This window comes from Anthonomus grandis, chromosome 19, assembly GCF_022605725.1.
Source record: "Anthonomus grandis grandis chromosome 19, icAntGran1.3, whole genome shotgun sequence".
Classification (NCBI taxonomy): domain Eukaryota; kingdom Metazoa; phylum Arthropoda; class Insecta; order Coleoptera; family Curculionidae; genus Anthonomus; species Anthonomus grandis.
In genome coordinates, this window is record NC_065564.1 from 12,176,250 (window position 1) to 12,194,459 (window position 18,210).

The 18,210-nt window shown below is 35.9% G+C and overlaps 2 protein-coding genes across 4 annotated transcripts in view; one reads left to right on the top strand and one right to left on the bottom strand.

Moving 5' to 3' along the window:
- The window catches only part of LOC126747382 (transient receptor potential cation channel subfamily A member 1), a 592,560-nt gene that overhangs the window by 547,574 nt on the left and 26,776 nt on the right, over positions 1 to 18,210 (top strand). The gene's annotated exons all lie outside the window — the stretch shown is intronic.
- LOC126747394 (uncharacterized) lies at positions 3,076 to 7,715 on the bottom strand. 2 transcript variants are annotated; one of them, XM_050455978.1, is made up of 2 exons: positions 7,520 to 7,715; positions 3,076 to 4,210 (listed from the first exon to the last, which is right to left on the bottom strand). In XM_050455978.1, exons 1-2 carry the CDS (start codon positions 7,538 to 7,540, stop codon positions 3,200 to 3,202), a joined length of 1,032 nt encoding a protein of 343 aa, XP_050311935.1. In that variant the 5' UTR covers positions 7,541 to 7,715; the 3' UTR covers positions 3,076 to 3,199. The 2 variants fall into 2 exon arrangements, 1 of the variants encoding a protein (XP_050311935.1); XR_007664175.1 differs by lacking the exon at positions 3,076 to 4,210 and adding an exon at positions 6,776 to 6,961.

An 18,210-nucleotide genomic window follows, 5' to 3' on the forward strand; every position in this document is an offset into this window, starting at 1 on the left:
GAATTTGTCAATTTAATTTTGGCCACTTAAAATTGTTTAGTTTTTTAATTTTTTTTAAATAAAATTGGGTATTACGAATTAATAGTTTAAATATAATTAAACATTACAAATAGGCTCCGTTGTTTTTTATTCAGGTACTGTCCCACCTAATTTATCATTTCCTAAACCGTGATATAAACAAATTTAAAAAATAAGTATTTGTCAATCTACTTTTGGCCACCAGTGTATGTATTATACCTTGGTCGTCTTGTATGGTTCCTGTCTTTATGTCTCCAAAGCTTGGGTGCAGCTTATCTATCGTTAAAATTTTATCGTTCTTTATGTCTTGTCTAAACAGTTCGTATGTTTGTTGTCTCACTGTCGCTTCTGCCCATGCCGGAGTTACTCTTGCTAGCACTTGTAGGAGCTGAGTTTGAAGTGGTTCTATATGCTCTGTTTGTTATTAAAAGGATCGGTCTGAGAGCCGCATCTAGGTGCCGTCTGCCTAGTGTAGTCTATGCTCTGTTGCCCCAGATCTCCGATGCATATAGAATTGCTTCAATTACTACCTTGTGTATTATTTCTTTAAAAATACGGCAGTTGTAGCCATATTTTCTCTTTATGGTGCCAGTGATTCTCATTGTTAGCTTGTGCACTTTATTTCTCGTATGTTTCATATGCTCTATAAAAAGTAGACCTAGATACTTCATTTGTTCTTTATGTTTTAATGTGCTCGCATCTATTTTGATGTTTGGCGGTCTTATGTTTCTCTCTTTTGGCATGAACATAGTTTCTGCCTTTGTTTCATTGTACTTTACGTTATTTGTCTGTTCCCAGTTCTTACAAGCTCTCCATATGACCCCCCATTTCTGCTCGATTTCTCGAGCAGGGTTTCCAGAGATTAGAATCAGTTGGTCATCGGCCTATGCTTGTAATGTCATAAGTCTGTCCGTCCTATCCGGTTATACATTTTTTAACTGTGCTGTGCGTACTCTCCAGTCTTCGTCCGCTCGGTCAAGAGTCCTGAACCAACCCTGCATGCTCTTAATCCATAGTGTCGGCCCAATACTCGAGCTTTGCGGGCAGCCCCTGTCTACTTTAAACGTCTTACCGTTCGTTTTTATGTATCTGTCTGTCCTGAAGTTCTCTCAGAGTGCCGCAGATCTCAACCTTCTCGAGCTCCGCACTCACGTACGGCTCCCATGCGCTGTTGAAGGCGTTTTTTAGATCGAGCGCCAACAGTTGATGTTTCCCTTCTTTTTTGTTGGGTTTTATTTGTGGGTATAGTCTGTCTAAAGCGTCCATTGTTCCCATTCCTTCCCTGAAACCAAACTGCTTCTGGTCGATCTTGTATGAGTGCTCTAAGTGGTATTCTTCTATTCAAAATTCTATCAAATAACTTACCCAGTGTAGGTAGCAAACTGATCGGTCGTGCACTTCCGTCCTTTTTCGGTAGCCAGCAAATGTTTGCTATTTTCCAGCACTTTGGAAAAAGTCTCTTATCTAGGCATCCGCTATATAGGTCTCTTAGGTTTTCTTTCAATTCTTTCCATAGTAATTGTATTGCTTTCGCTAGTATCTTGTCTTCGCCAGTGGCTTTGTTTGGTTTAATTTCATTTAAAGCTTTTTAAATTTCATTTGTGCCGCCTATTTGCTGTTCTGTGCGAGTCTTGTAGTGTCTCGGCTTTCGTCTGATACGCTTCTTTTGGTCCGTATCTACATTTGGATTATCAGTTGGGAAATATTTCTGTACTAGATAGTCTGTTCTTTTCTCTTCTGTCTTTGTGTTGCTACCATGTTCTTTTATTACGTGTGTGTTGGGAGTGTTTCTTGAAAAACTTCCATACTCTCTTCCAAGGCTTATTTGTGGTCATGTCTGTTACAAAGTTCTCTATTGATCTTATTTTGGCAATCTTTATGTTTTTCTTGTAATTGTTTGGTCACTGGTTCCTTGTAGTATGGCCCTTTTTCTCCTTAGTGCCCATCCCTGGGTCTCTAAGGCGTCGGTCCACCACTCCGACTGTTCTCATTCTTCTATCTTTGTACTTATTTTGCGACAGATCTGTTCGCACTCTCTTCTATGTTATGATTTTTATTGTATTTCCATTCTGTTTCATTTAGTTTCCCAATTAGTTCGCTCTTTAGTTTTTGCCAATCTATCGGGATGAAGTCGTATTTCTGACCGAAGAACAGATTCGTAGGATAAGGCTCGCACTATGCCAAAAACGACAAACGAAACGATGTCAAAATACCCGCGCGCGCCGCTTTTTCCGCTCACTAGTCGAGTACACAGTTCGCCAGGTTGCTAATAGTTTTTTAAGGTCTGTAATCGCAAGAACTGAATAGGTGTAGCATGTGATACATCAAAATGTTTGGAATTTTGTGCAGAACCCAAAAATATAATAACATATAGGGTATCCCATTTAAAATAAGAAAGTTGGTATTAGCCCCGACTACATGGCACACCCTGTATAAAAAAAATATTTGAAAAATGCGCAACTTACAATTAAAAGATTAATCGACTTACCTGGTAAGGAAGATCAATCTTAATTATTCGAGCATCGAAGTCCTTCTATGATAGTATATTGGTAGGTTCCATTTTCGACCTACGCGACGCACTGTGTTGAAAGAATGTGTAAAGTAAACATAAAATTCCCCAACTCCCGGGTACGATCGTAATCTAACCAGTTCATTAGTGTCGGAGCAAATCGCACTAAATAGGGTTATAAATGATAAATTTATGGGGTGGGGAGGGCCCTATCATAGAAGGACTTCGATGCTCGAATAATTAAGATTGATCTTCCTTACCAGGTAGGTCGATTAATCTTTTAATTATTCTTCGCATCTCCGTCCTTCTATGATAGTATATTGGTAGATGTTTGTAGATAAAATGAAGTGCGATTGTTGTACGGAATCAACAAATTTTATTATCTAGATAATAATTTGGTAATGAAAGAACTTAACTAAACTAAACACAAAATAAATTCTAAGATAGGGATATCTATTCTTTGTAAATTTTAACAAGAAAAAAAAAACTAATAATCCTAACTTACTACTAGAGGGTTTTTGGATAAATGTCTTTTTTGGTACCGATATTTGACATAATATGAATATGAGTTTGATATAATACTCATACTTATATAATAATATATTTTACATAAATTTAACAACATTACATAAACAAGCACACATTACATTAAAAAAATTAAATAAACAAGCTTTATGTACAGTTGTTTATTATACATTTTGAAAAATCTGCTGAGTTTTTAGATAAAGGCAAGTTATAAAATGTATTAAAAACAGTAGATTTTTCAGTCCATCCGGCTGTAATTCTAATAAGATCTATATCTAAACCACACCTAAACGCGGCTGATGTGGTTGCATGACGTACACTATGGGACTTAAAAATATCTGTATCTATCCCGCTTTTTCCCAAGACATCCTTTACCCATCGACTTATTGTCTGCGTTGATGCAGGGCGGTATGGTTTCATATGAGTTAATATAAGTGTGTTAATAAAACGACGGCGTGTTTCTGTAACTTTAATATAATGTTTTATTGTTGAAGCTATACATAACTCAGGTTTATTTTTAAAATATGGGAAAACTAAAAACGGTTGTTTTTTACCTAGGCCAGATGTTTTGATTCTATCTGAAATGCGAATTTCAATAGCGTCAGATTTTTGTTTAATATTCTTTAGAGTTATTTTAGAGAGAGTTTGAATTCTTTGACCTGAAGTTAAAAGCAACAAAGTTGTTAATTTAAGAGATAGATCTTTAAACGATAAGGATTCTAAGGGAAAAAGCGTTGACAAATATTCCAGTACTGGGTGTGGGTCCCAGGTTGCTGAATATCTAGGCCTTACCGGATTTCTATTGTATAGTCCTTTAAAGAATCTTTTTAAAATTTTTTTTTCTGATTCATTAAATGTAAAAATTAGTATGAAAGCTGATCTGTATGAGTTTAGGGATGAATAAGAAAGGCCCAGATTGAATTGTTCGACTATAAAGTCTAATATTGAATTAAAGTTCATAGAATGAGGATTTTTATTTTTTATTGTACAGTGCTGCCACCATTTTTTGTAACAAGTACTATATTGTTTTAATGTGTTTTCTTGTATGGAGGAAAGCATAATTGGGATTGTCGATTCTGGTATACCCTTAAGCCTTAGCGATTCCCAGATAATTTCCCGGCCACCAGGGAAAGATGTTGGTGAAGGGGATGATTGTCCCTAAAGGGAAAAGAAATAAGGTTATAATCAGGTGGAAATACCATCGGTTTGTCTATTAATAGTTTAAAGAACAATGGGTACCACGGTTGAGTGGGTCAGTTAGGAACTATTAAGATACCAGTCGCCTTATCATTAACTATTTTTTGAAGAATTTTTCCAATTAATAAGAATGGTGGAAAAGCATAAAAGAAAATGCCTTGCCAGCTTATTGTAAAGGCATCTACACAAAAACAATCGGGATCAGGGCCCCAAGAAATGTACTTTGCACACTTTGTATTTATTTTGGAAGCAAACAGATCAATTTGAGGAACACCGAATTGTTTTGTTATTTTGTAATATATTTCATTGTTTAATTCAAACTCACTGTTTACTGATTTAATTCTAGACAAAAAATCTGCCTCAAAATTGTCTTTTGTACTAACATAAGACGCAAAAATAAATATATTTCTTGATTCACACCAATCCCAAATTTTTCTGGTAATATTATTTAAATGCGAATATTTCGTGCTACCCATTCGATTAATACATGCCACGGCCGTAACGTTGTCAATGCGTAATAAAATTTTACAGTCAGATTTGTCTTTTGCCAAACATTTTAAACCATAGTATGCTGCACATAATTCTAGCCAATTTATATGGCGAAGCTTTTCCTTGTGGTTCCAGAACCCATTTGCTTGTGAAAATTTGCAACAAGCGCCCCAACCAGTATTGGAGGCATCTGAAAAAATTTCTAAGGAAAACGATTGTTGTGTTAATTCTTTTTCAGATGTATTAATATGAATTAACCACCAATTTAATTCTTGTTGTAATTTAGACGGAATTATCATTTTCTTGTTAAAATTATTATTATTTAATTTTAGAGCTTTCTGTTTTACTATTTCAAACGGTTTTATATGTAACCAGCCATAGGTCTGTGTAGGTGCTATTGAAACTAATTTTCCCACAAGACGAGCAAAATTTCTTATTTTACAGGTTTTAATTTGTTTAAATTTTTTGAGTAATTTTATAAGTGTTATTATTTTTTCTATAGGTAGACCTAATGACATATTTTTTGAATTAAACACAAATCCTAAAAATTCAATTTTTTGAATCGGATTTAGTATACTTTTTTCTTCATTAATTATAAATCCTAGAGAGACTAGTAGGTCTATTGCCATAGCTACAGAATGGGTACATTCATTTAAAGTTTTACCAAAAAATAAAATATCATCAAGAAAAATTACCATTATTACATCTTTTTGTCGTAAATACTTTACAACTGGTTTTAAAAGTTTTGTGAAGGTTAGAGGGGCTATGTTCAAACCAAAAGGAAGGCAATTAAATTCAAATAACTGATTACTAAATGAAAACCTTAAATATTTTTTATACTGCGAGTGAATGGGCAAAAGATAGTATGCGTCTTTTAAATCTAATTTGGCCATAAAACAATTAGGTGTTATTAGATTTAGCGCACTACGATAATCTTCCATTTTAAAATGATTGATATTAATAAAGCTATTAAGTTTCTTAAGATTTAAAATAAATCTATGTTTTCCACCTGGTTTTTTAATTAAAAAATTTGGGGATAAAAATTGTCCTTTTGTGTATTTACATTTTGATATAACTCCCTTTTCAAGTAAATTATTAATTTCTGTTAAGTATAACTGTTGTTGCTCACTAGAAAGGTGTTCTTTTGGAAAATTATATTGTTGTGGAGTTCGACAAAAAGGTAACTTTATTCCGCTTATCCACTTCAAAACCCTTAAATATGTTGTTATTTTTTGCCACTTGGGTTTAAAATATTTAATTCTACCTGCCAGATTATTAAGGCCTTTTACCTTCACTATTTTTGGTAGCGAGAGCTGGTTTTCCTCTGGTCTTTCTTGTAAAACTGATGTCTGTCCTGGCTCCTCGTCTGCTTCTCGTTCCGATAACGCCTGGTCGCTTGTGTCTTCCCGCTTCGTGTGTAGGGTGTCTTTCTGTCCTCTTTGGTTTTTTCCCTCGAGTATTGGCGCTGGTAGTTTAAACGATTATTATTTATGCCAGATGGTCCTGCTACAACCGGGTCTACTTTCTTCTGATTAAAAAGCTCTTCAGCTGCTTTTTTCACTTCTTTGGATGATCTGACTTTTATTAAAAAGTCTTTTCCAAATAAAAATTCATCACTTTTGTTTTCACTTGCTGCTCGCCGTCCTTCTTCATTTAAATGAGGTGATATTTCAAATTTTCTTTTTAGTGTAAGTGTATAATGTGTATTAGCCATTAACTGACAAGCGTCTATAATTTTTTCCAAATTTTCATTTGAGATTATTAATTCCTTATTGGGATCCTTCAGTTTTTCACTTAGGATTGATCCTAAGGCTGCCAAGCTGGCACCGATCTGTCCCTGAATATTTGCTAAAAATTGGTCGTTTTTAATATTTTTTGTAGGAAGTAAACTTTTAATTTCGTCATTAATAAGGGGAGGAGTCAATGTTTTACAATTATTCGGTAATTTATACTTTTGTAATAATTCTTTTCTTGTTTCAGTGGGTAAACCATCCTTTAAGTAAGCTAGTCACCTAACAGCAATTTCCTCATGTACATCAGGGCCTAAGATACTTTCAGTATTAGGATGTTCTTTTAATAAATGAATAACAGATAGGGAATCTTCTGCTGCTATCGGCACAGCAGGCACCTGAATATTATTAGCACCTATCTCATTAGGTGCTGATGGACTGTTTTCCCCTTCCTCCATTTCTTCAGATTGACTGGAATATGAAGAAGGTTTTTCTGAAGAAAAGAGAGAAACAATTGATTGTAATTCTGACTCTTAGTAAAAATAAGATAATAGTCTTATAATAAAATACAACTTTTTAGTCAAGACAACCAAAAAGAAGCATAATTAACACAATTATTAGCTTAATTTATTTTGCGGCTAATATAATATACGACTCCTGGTTAATCTAAGTCAAAACAACTAGATACCAGTATTTATTTTAAAATATAAGCAACGCACTTATATTTTAAAATATGGCCTTTTACTAGAAGCGTACAAGATGATACGTCAAAACAACTACCATACTCTCACTTTGCATATCTGAGTTTACATAAGTCAAAACAACTACGTAAATCTCTTAGCATAAGGGTCAAACTGCTGACATAAAGCATATGGCCTATGGCCTAAATACTATGGCCTTAAAACCCGCAAATACTATCTAATTGTGTTAATATAAACATTTCTATTTATTTTTTTTTCCTCACGAACAGAGCAATAAAACCCCGTGAAGGGTTTTTCTGAGCTGCAGGTAGTTTTCTGTCTAAAAATAATATTACATTTGAATCACATACCTGATTGTATAGATGATACATCCGATAATGATGAATCAGATTCTTCTTCCGAATTTATTTTCCTCTCTAAGCGTGATAGCATATTTTTAATCACTTTTAATTGGCCTGCGAGGCCTCTTTTCGATTTTGACCGTTTTTTTGGGGAAACTTTCGGCATCGTGCGCGTTTTAAATTTCAACACTTACGTACGCAACGGCACTTAAAAATGAACTGGTTAGATTACGATCGTACCCGGGGGTTGGGGAATTTTATGTTTACTTTACACATTCTTTCAACACAGTGCGGCGCGTAGGTCGAAAATGGAACCTACCAATATACTATCATAGAAGGACGGAGATGCGAAGAATAATCTCAATTGATGTGTCCGAGCGTTTTTCCAAACACGTCCCCATTTATTTATTATCGAATTTATTCGAAGTTACAGACTCGCACTGTATATCTGATATATAAGACCTTACAGATCGCATGAATTATAATCTCAGTATAAAAAACTTTCTCAGCACTAAATTTCAATTTTAAAACAATATACATACGGTGCTTTTTCTTAATGCCCCCCCCGCTCTCTCTTTATTTTTTGAATGGATCACTTTAAAATATTGAAACTTGAGGTAATGTTGTAATTGATGAATGAACACTATGTTTTAATGCAAAATTGACAGATGAAAATTTCCATGAAGGCTACTAGGCGCCATTTTGGAAAAAAAATTAAATGGAAAAGGTGGTATAATAGTAATAATTCAAAACGAGTCTTAAAATAATTTAAACCATGGAGGGCTAGTAAACTATAAAGAGTGTTCGAGCAACTGCTTTGGTAACAAACTACGGGAAAGGCAATCTGCAGGATTCTCTGTACCACTGATATGAAATCACCTACTGGGAGGAATTATATCGTGGATCTGCTAGAGACGATTGGCTACGAAAGGTTTTAGCCGAGAAAGTTGATCTTTTATCCAATACAAGGCTACACTGGAATCAGACCAAGCATAGATTTTAACAAACTCAATACAACATTACATTCTCAACTGGAGAATTTGTAATCACAAAATCCATTAAATTGGAAAGAATCAAGCATGCACATCATATCTCTAATCGGGGAACTGACAGAATTTTTAAAGGCCAAACTTTACTTTTCGCGCATAGTAAGTTTATATGTACATTGCCTTTAGAATCTATTGGTCGTATGTACAGGACACCACCATAGGCTGACAGGGAGGCATCACTATAGCGATATAATTCAGTACAAACAACATCAGAAACTGTCACATGACGTGGAATGGAAATCGAGTAACGGAAGTTGGGAAACATACAACTGCCATTGGTTAACGACTTCTGGGGTAGAAGTTCCATCCCATCCAACACCTTGGATCCAAAGACGATGAATAAGACATTTGGCAACTAATACAACTGAAGCTATGAAACCCAAAGAATCCTAAATCCCATAATATCGTCAACAAATCCAGATGGCTAGGTATGGACTACAAATTAGATCATATATAAGTCAATAAAATGGTGATAATATCATTTTGAAGTTTTGGACCTGGCAATAAAACATCATTTAAACTAAGATTATTAGACCCAATAAATCAAATACTACTCTAATTTTGGGAGTTTTTTTTTATGGTAAACACAAGCACAAGAGGAAAGTCCTATGTCACTCTTGGAGTGGTGCTTGCGCGGAGATATTTGTGGGCATTTATCTTGAATCGCTGCAGGTTGTATGCGTCGGGAAATATGTGAGGTGGAAGCCCGTTCCACAAAGAAGATGTTCTCCAGATGAATGAGTCCCGATACAGCGACGTCCTTGGGGTAGGCAGGTGGACTCGATGTAGATGAGCCGCAACTGCTAGACGCGTCCTTCTTGCCGGAACAGCCCTGGGTGGAATGAGGCCTGCCAGCTCAGAGGAGCACTTACCGTGATAATAATGGTAGAATAAACAGAGATCAGCCACCTTTCTCCTGTGCTCCAGACTATCCAGACTCTTTGTCAGTTCTGGTTTGTCGATAAGACGAATAGCTCTTTTCTGTATAGAATCCAGCAGGTTTAAACTATGCTTGGGTGCAGAGCTCCAGACATGCGAGCAATACTCGAGGGAAGGGCGTATTTGAGCCTTATAAAGAGTCAGCAGCTGTTCTGGTGTATACACTTTTTTCGTTTTGAAAAGCACTCCGAGTTTTTTGGAAGCCGCCCTGGCGACCTCGGCAACGTGGTCATGCCAGGACACACTGTTGGTGACCTCGACTCCTAGAAGATGTAAAGATGATTTCATTGGCAATGTTTTCCCTGCCATAACCAGCTCCGGGCCACCAAGGTTAGTCTTCATCGTAAATACTGCAGCCTGCGTTTTTTTAGCATTAAAATTGACCAAATTGTTATCGCCCCACTCCAAGATTACTCTAATATCGTTGTTTGTTGAAGCTACTTGTTGCTGCCTAAGATTCTGAGAACTTGCGGTTGTCGTTGGTTTGGCGGATTTAAATGTGGAAATAAGTGTGCTATCGTCCGCAAAGCTGTAGATTGGATTGACAGTGGTTTCTAGCAAATCGTTGATATACAGGGTTACTGGTAATTCGATACATTCCTTTGGAGATGTGATAGGGGAGGGGGTAAGAAGTAAATTGAACCCTAATATGTATTATGCAAAAGTTGATAGTTTTCGACATATTTAATTTTTTCTGTTTTTCTTCAAAATGTAGACCTTAGTGGTTTAAAAGGCAGTTTCCAGAAAATCCGCTGTATATTTTTTTAACTTTTTAGGCAAAATACATGCTCATTACAATAGTGTTACGTTTGTAATGGCAAAAGTCCCGCAAATAGTTGTAACCATAGGTAAATTCTCGATGCAAAAAAAAAAAAATTTGACAGAATTTTGTATTTTTATTATTAATAGTAAGAACGCACTTGAAAAATGCCAAGTGGTATTTACTTCTATGGTATTCAAGTACTATAGCAACATTTTGTTTTTTTAATTTTATTGTTAAAAATTTGATGTGTAGATAGTCTGACAGCAATAATTGTTGTGGAAAGTAGTTAAATTACGAGTTTCGAGTTTATTTTTCTCGTGTTTTCAAAGAAGGTATTCTATTGGTTTCTGCGCTATGGCCACGTTTACTAACGCTGAATATGCAGATATTATGTTTGTTTATGGGTTTTGCAATGGTAATGCCGCGGAGTCTCGCCGAGAATACCAACGTCGCTTTCCGAACCGCCGCATTCCAAATGTCTGTGTTTTCGCTTCGACCTACCGAGCTATCGCTGAAACTGGATCCGTAAAACCAAGAAGAGGTGACGCTGGCGCTCCTCGCGTATATCGAGCAAAAGATGAGGAGGAAATATTAAGACATTTTGAAGACGATCCAACCACATCCACTAATGCCGTAGCGCAGCAAACAGGATCATCGCAATGGAAAGTTTGGTCCACGATTCGGCAAATGGGAAGCCATCCTTACCATTATACGCCTGTCCAAGGATTGGAAGAAGGGGACCCGATAAGAAGGGTACAATTCTGCAGATTTATTATAAATTCTGATGCAGACAATAGAACTTTTTTAACCGACATTTTGTGGACGGACGAGTCAAAGTTTAGTCATAAGGGCATTACAAATTTTCATAACCTTCATTTTTGGGCCGAAGAAAATCCCCGTTTAACAAGAGAAACCAGTTTTCAAAGAAAGTTTTCTGTAAATGTGTGGATGGGACTTATTGGCCGGGATGTAATAGGACTACATTTTTTCCCAGACCATTTAAACGGGGATATTTATGAAAATTTTTTACGACATGACCTACAAGATCTTTTTGACGATATTCCTCTCGCCGTTAGAGGACGAATGATATTTCAACATGACGGCTGTCCAGCTCATTTTCGGCGGTCAGTTCGGCAGTTCCTGGATGAACGTTTCCCGAATCGTTGGATTGGTAGGTCAAGTCCAATAGCTTGGCCAGCACGAAGCCCTGACTTAACCCCGCTTGATTATAGCATATGGGGTCAAATGAAAGCACTGGTTTATGCAACCCCAATAATTACCCGGGAAGATCTTATCCAAAGAATAATCAACGCTGCCCAGCAGATCAGGAATACCATAACAACTAGAACAACAAAAACTGAAATGAGAAGGCGCTGCCGAGCTTGTATTCGCAATAGAGGCTCTCATTTTGAACAAGATTTGTGAAGGTAAATACTGATAAATGCGTTACTTTACAATTTATAATAAAAATACAAAACCATGTCACCTAACTTTTAAGCATTTGTATCCTGTGAGCTAGCTTAGGTAATAAGGAAGTTTTAAGTAAATATTGAAGAATGTAGCATATTTTTTTTTCAAAAATAATCCACTAGAAAATGTAGTATTTTATTTAAGAAAAAAAAATTACACTTTGCATCGAGAATTTACCTATGGTTACAACTATTTGCGGGACTTTTGCCATTACAAACGTAACACTATTGTGTTGAGCATGTATTTTGCCTAAAAAGTTAAAAAAATATAACTAACACTAAGGTCTACATTTTGAAGAAAAACAGAAAAAATTAAATATGTCGAAAACTATCAACTTTTGCATAATACATATTAGGGTTCAATTTACTTCTTACCCCCTCCCCTATCACATCTCCAAAGGAATGTATCGAATTACCAGTAACCCTGTATACCAAGAAAAGGGTGGGGGATAGAATGCATCCTTGAGGGACTCCAGCGTTACTGTTAAATTTATCGGAGAGGTATCCATCGACGGCTACTTGGATTGTTCGTTGTTCAAGAAAACTTTTGATCCAATTCAATAATGAGTTTTGCATGCCGATTGAGGAGAGCTTGGTTAGTAGTCCATCATGCCACACTCTGTCAAATGCCTTGGAAATGTCAAGAGCGACTGAGCGGGACTCGCCGTGCTTCTTCATGGCCTCCGTCCACAAGTGTGTGACGTAGGCCAGATGATCGCCGGTGGATCTAAGCTTTCGGAAGCCGTATTGATGATCGCTGATTAGTCCAGATGATTACAGATATCTTAACAGTTGTTGATTAACTGCTTTCTCCATAATCTTCGATATTACTGGAACTAGTGCAATCGGGCGGTAATTGGAGGACATCGTCTTCTTACCGTTTTTGAGTACAGCTTGCACTCGGACAGTTTTCCAGCTTGTTGGAAACTGGCCCTGCTTATACGATGCCGTGAACAGTCTACATAAGGAAGGAGTCAATTCGTCTGCACAACGTTTTAGTATTAGGGCTGGAATTCCATCGGGTCCAGAAGCTTTGTTGGTGTCTACGCTTTTAAGAATTTTATTTATAATTCGTTGAGGAAACGAAATTTCTTCCATCGATGAATTCACCCTTGGCAAATATGGCGGTGTTTTGCCTTGCGAGTGCAGAGTAGAATTGAACGCGAAGAGTTTACCCAGTAAGTTGGCCTTTTCCCTTGCTGTTACCGCGATAGAACCATCATCTGCTGTTAGGGGTGGTAAGGCCGACTTAGCAAATCCTTGACTAACGGCTTTCGATACCGGCCAGAAAGATCTTGTTCCATTTGGGCAGTTTAGCAATTTGTTTTTGATCCTGTTGTTGTGACTCTCTTTGCATTCATCAATAATTCGCTTGCAGCTATTTCTGGAGGCTAAAAAGTTCCTCCGATTTTCGATGGAAGGATGTTGACGCCATTTGCGATATGCTGCGTTTTTAGTGTTTACTGCCTTTTTGCAATTCAGGTTGAACCATTGCTTGTTGTTTCATCCGCATTTAGTAGAAAAAGAGATATAAGCTTCCATTCCTGCCAAGATCGTCTCTGTAATTTGATTTGCACATTCTGAGATGTTATTGGTTCTAAAGCAGACTTCTTTCCAAGGGAATGAGCAATAAAATTCCCGAAGATGGTTCCACTCTGCTGATTTATATTGCCATACCTTCCGCGGCATCGGAGGATCCTGCGTTTTAACCTCCAACTGGCAAGAGACTGTTATCAATTTGTGGTCCGATATTCCTAGGGGGGCATGTACTGATACTGTGTACGAGTCTGGGTCTGAAGCCAAGACCAGATCTAGGAGACTCGCAAACTCGCCGTCTCGATCGGGGATTCTGGTAGGTTCCTCCATAAGCTGCGTAAGCCCGCATATGGTGGCAAATAGCTCAGCTTCTCGTCCTTCATCGTCGTTTTTGTTGCAGAAGCGCAGCCAATTGATATTGTGAACGTTAAAATCACCCATGACAATAATTTCTGCGCTTGAGTAGTCAATTTGCAGATGGTTAATGCAATCAACCAGGTTCAAAAAGAGCCGTCTATATTGGGTGTCGCTTGGTGGTCTGTAGATACAGCAGATAAATTTCGTGGCACCACTGGCTATTATTTTGAACCACATGACGTCGAAGTCCGCAGGTTCAAGCGTTTCCTCCCGCTGGCAACTCAAATCGTTCTTGACAAATACTGCCAATCCAAAGTTTAGTCGAAATCGGGTGTGTAGGTCGTATCCAGGATAAATGAGGTGAACATTTATTGTTGAAGGTTTCACCTTTGTTTCTGCCAATGAATGTGGGGCTTATTTGATTGCAGGTGTTGGTGTACTGCATTAATATTGGTGTTTAGGCCTCTGATGTTGCAGAAATTGATTTTTAGGCTTTTTGATCCGCCTGATGGACCCCCCCGACCAGCCTCCGCCCGGAGATCCGAATGGGAGGCGAGTTTACCCTCCGGAAAGTTTTGGTCGTGAGGGCGCCATCATGCATTTACTTTTCTTCACCATTTCCCTTTTGGAAACCGGACACATCGATATGGCGGCGAAACGTGAGTTCCATGGAACCACTTCACGCCGCCTAAGTCCTATGTGGTGGTATTGAACCGGGCGATGCAAGTGGACAACATCTACCACCAAAACACACAGTTCTATAGCCAAATTTTAAAAATATTGTCAACTTCAAAATACAAAACTTTTAAATTTCGTCCGTTGGAATAAAAAACTTTTCAAGATCTATTTTTTAGCAAAATTTTCGGTAAAAGCTACCTAAAATATATATTATGTATATTGATACATAATATATATTTTATACATATTATGTAAATAAGTAAATATTTAAAATAATAGTAAATATAAATTATATGAGAGACAACCAAAGAGACGCGCAACTGTGCGCTAATAAAATATCCGATTATTTTCCATCTTTGTCTCTCTTCGTGAAAAGTGAACGTAGATGGCGTGGATAGCGTTTGCCGCCATAATTCAAACCTCGGCTATTATATATACAGTGCTTTTCTTTGAAGTCCTGAAGTGATTTTAATATTTATTACATGGACTCGGTGGACTCCGTTTTGACCTGTCTAAAAGTAACAGCCAAAAAAATACACTGTTGCGATTTTATTAACGTTTTTAATAATAATATACAAATAATTTATAATTTTTGAATTTTGGATTTAAAGATTAACTTTTAGTAGTTAAAGTACTCAATAAAACCTTTTAAATGAGGTAACACAAGATTTCTATTTAATGCATTTATTCAAGATGGCGCTTATGTGTTATTTTGACATTTAGAACTGTCGTTTTTATGTCAAAATAAAATAGTGACGCATTTATTTTCGTACACTGATTTTTACCTATTCAAAAATCATAAAAATGTAAAACGTTAAAATAAAAAAAAATACTTTTTTATTAGGCCGCCATTTTGAAACGAGTTAAGATATGGGTCTAATATTTCAGGGTTATAAAGTACTCATTGAGACCTTTAAAATGAGGTACCACACGACCCCCCTTTCTATTTAAAATTTTTTCTCAAGATGTCGCCCAGCCGCCATCTTGGAATTTACAACTACCTAGTTTACAGTGAAAAATAGTATCTATAGACCAATTTACTTATGCCAAGTTTCAAAAAATTTTTTTGACCCGTTCAAAAAATAAATGGGGGGGGGGACTTCAAAGAAAAGCACTGTATATGTCTCAGAAGTCAGAACATCATAATTATGCTCTGAGACAGAACGGCTGATTTTAATTAAAACAAATAAAAAGTGATTGATATGTTTTTAATTGCTCAGAACGATGGCAGACTTTAATTAAAACAATGCAATTTATTAACATTTACATTGGGGAACTAAATAAACTAAATATAATTCTGAAACGTTTTGTATTGTATTTTCAGTATATGGTATAACTATAATATGTGCATGCATTTTCTTAATTATTTTCATAATTTATAATTTAAGACGGTAACAGTAACATGCATATACATAAATGCAATTAAAATATAGAAAGACTTTAATTATCACAGTACTATAATAATTTTCCAAAAATATATCGTTTGGTGTAACACTTAAAATAAAAAAAGTTTAATGTTTTGCTGAAGATGCTTATATCGTTAGCGAAACAGGTATCCAGAATAAATGAAATTGATTTGGTAAAGTGGTAAAACTGTTTTTCTACTAATTAGTAAATAATAGATAAGTCTGTTCTATTCTATAATAATGAATATACTGTTAAATTTGTATGTGTATGAAATACATATACACAGGTTTTATTATTTATGATCCAGTATTTTTTTAATCAATAAAAATTAATTAAAAGAATAAAACAGATTACAGCTAAATTTAAAATAGCAGCAAATAGTCAGCACAGATAGTCCGAACAAATGTTATTCTTGTAATTATTTTAAGTTATATTATAAAAATTAAATTCATTTGACTATTTATGTTAGTTTTTTAATTTTTTTAACGTTTTTTCTTGCAAATCTCTTAATTTTTCCTTTTGAACCTCCATGGAATACCTATTTTAACTACAGCCTTAACAATTACCTTAATGAACATATTTCTGTTCCTAACACAAATCAAAACACGAAAATCTGTATCCTAAAAAACTACAACTACTAACTACTGTAACCAAGTTATTACTTAAATCCGGTAGGAAATAAAATACGTAAAATTTAAGCACTCGTCCATAATCTCAATTAATGATGTAAAACAAAACAAAATTAATCAGCAACAACAACTATTCAGCCATATTGAAATTCACGTGTTCATGTTGAGCAATGATTGCACTGTTGCCGTACTTAATTATAATTTTAGAAATACTAGAGAATTGAACACAAGCTATCCCGTATTTTTGCATTCATTTAGACGGAGATGGAAGAATGTTTTCTCTTGACTGCTCTGATAATTAAATACATTTAGCATTGCGAAAGATTAGTATTCTGGCGCCACCTTAGCTCACCTTTTATAAGGGAAGAGAGAGACAATGAAATACAATATATATAGATTAAAGAGAGCAACAACAATAGGATAAAAATTTCTATGTAGTTGCACTTCTCTTTGGTTGTCTCTGATTATATTCTTATGTGTTATGTGGTCCTGTTTAGTGTTCTGTATAGTCTTAAGTGTGTCTAAATGTTACGTGTAATTTTAATAATATCGAATGTGTTCCCACTATGGCAAACTTCTGGGCTTAACTGACAAGTGAGTACATTTCATTCGTTCACCTTTGACTATAGTGTCTTTTACGCATTTAACACCCAACTCATTTCAGTTAGCACTGATGATGGCTCATACGCCGAAAGCGCTCTGCTAAGCTTTTAAAATAAAAATTGCCCTGAATACATCTGGTTTGATTGATTTGTATTGTCCTTCGAGCAACACAGCCACTTCCCTCTTCTAACTATTTTAAAGGCGATAGACCCATCCTTAAAGATCTTTTTAAGAACACGACAAAAGTAATACAAAAACAGCCCCGTAATTCTCCAAATCAGTGGGATAGCAAAAGATACACAATCACTTGCACAGCCTAAAGTAGGAATCGCCAAAACGTAGATGCTTTATCTTTGTTTAATAGACTGGCTAAAAAGAGGTGAGAATTCTGTGAGTGCTAGAAATGTTTAAAATATTTTGTAAGATGGTTTGCCTTTAGTCCACGGTCAATTTTTTTATATTATTTTCTTGTGATATTCATTCTAAAAATGGACATGTTCGAAAGAAAAAAAAATAGTGTAAAACCTGGGGTTTTACGTATATTTAAAATTATTTCATAGATAAACTATGTAAAATTTTGCTATTTAAACATGTGACAATAAATACGACGTATGTGCACGGACTATTTAGTGCGGCATATGCGACACATCAAAGATTCTAATAGGTCTCTGAACTGGACTTTAACAACATGGGTTTTTGATAGGTTAAGAGCTAATTGATTAGCATCACACCTTGATCTTTTGAACGTCAATAGAAATTCTATTTTCTCTCCTGAAATATCGAGGTTTAGCAAACTATTAATGTAAATCAAGAAAAGAGTTGGGTTCAACACAGACCCCTGGCGAACACCACGAGTAATGATTTTGCTATCCGTTGCTGTGCCCTTGATAGAGACCGGCTGTGTCCTGTGTGATAGATAAGACTTAATCCATGCAAGCTCAGCACCTTGGAATCCATACTTATTATGCTTAGACATCAGTATCCTGTGGCTGACACGATCAAACGCTTTTGATAAAGCACAGACCACCGCTGCCGAAGATTTACACTGGTTCAAGGAATTAAGAAGAGTCCTCTTAAAAAGCAATACAGCATCTGTAGTGCTTTTTTAGTATTCAAAGCCAAACTGATTTTTGTTTAGGATGCTGAGGTCAGTAAAAAACTTTGTGATGCGTATGTTAACTAGGCGTTCTACTACTTTGGACAGAATAGAAAGCAATGAAATTGGTCTATATTTCGACTTATCCAGAAGAGTCACCACCTTTGTGAACCA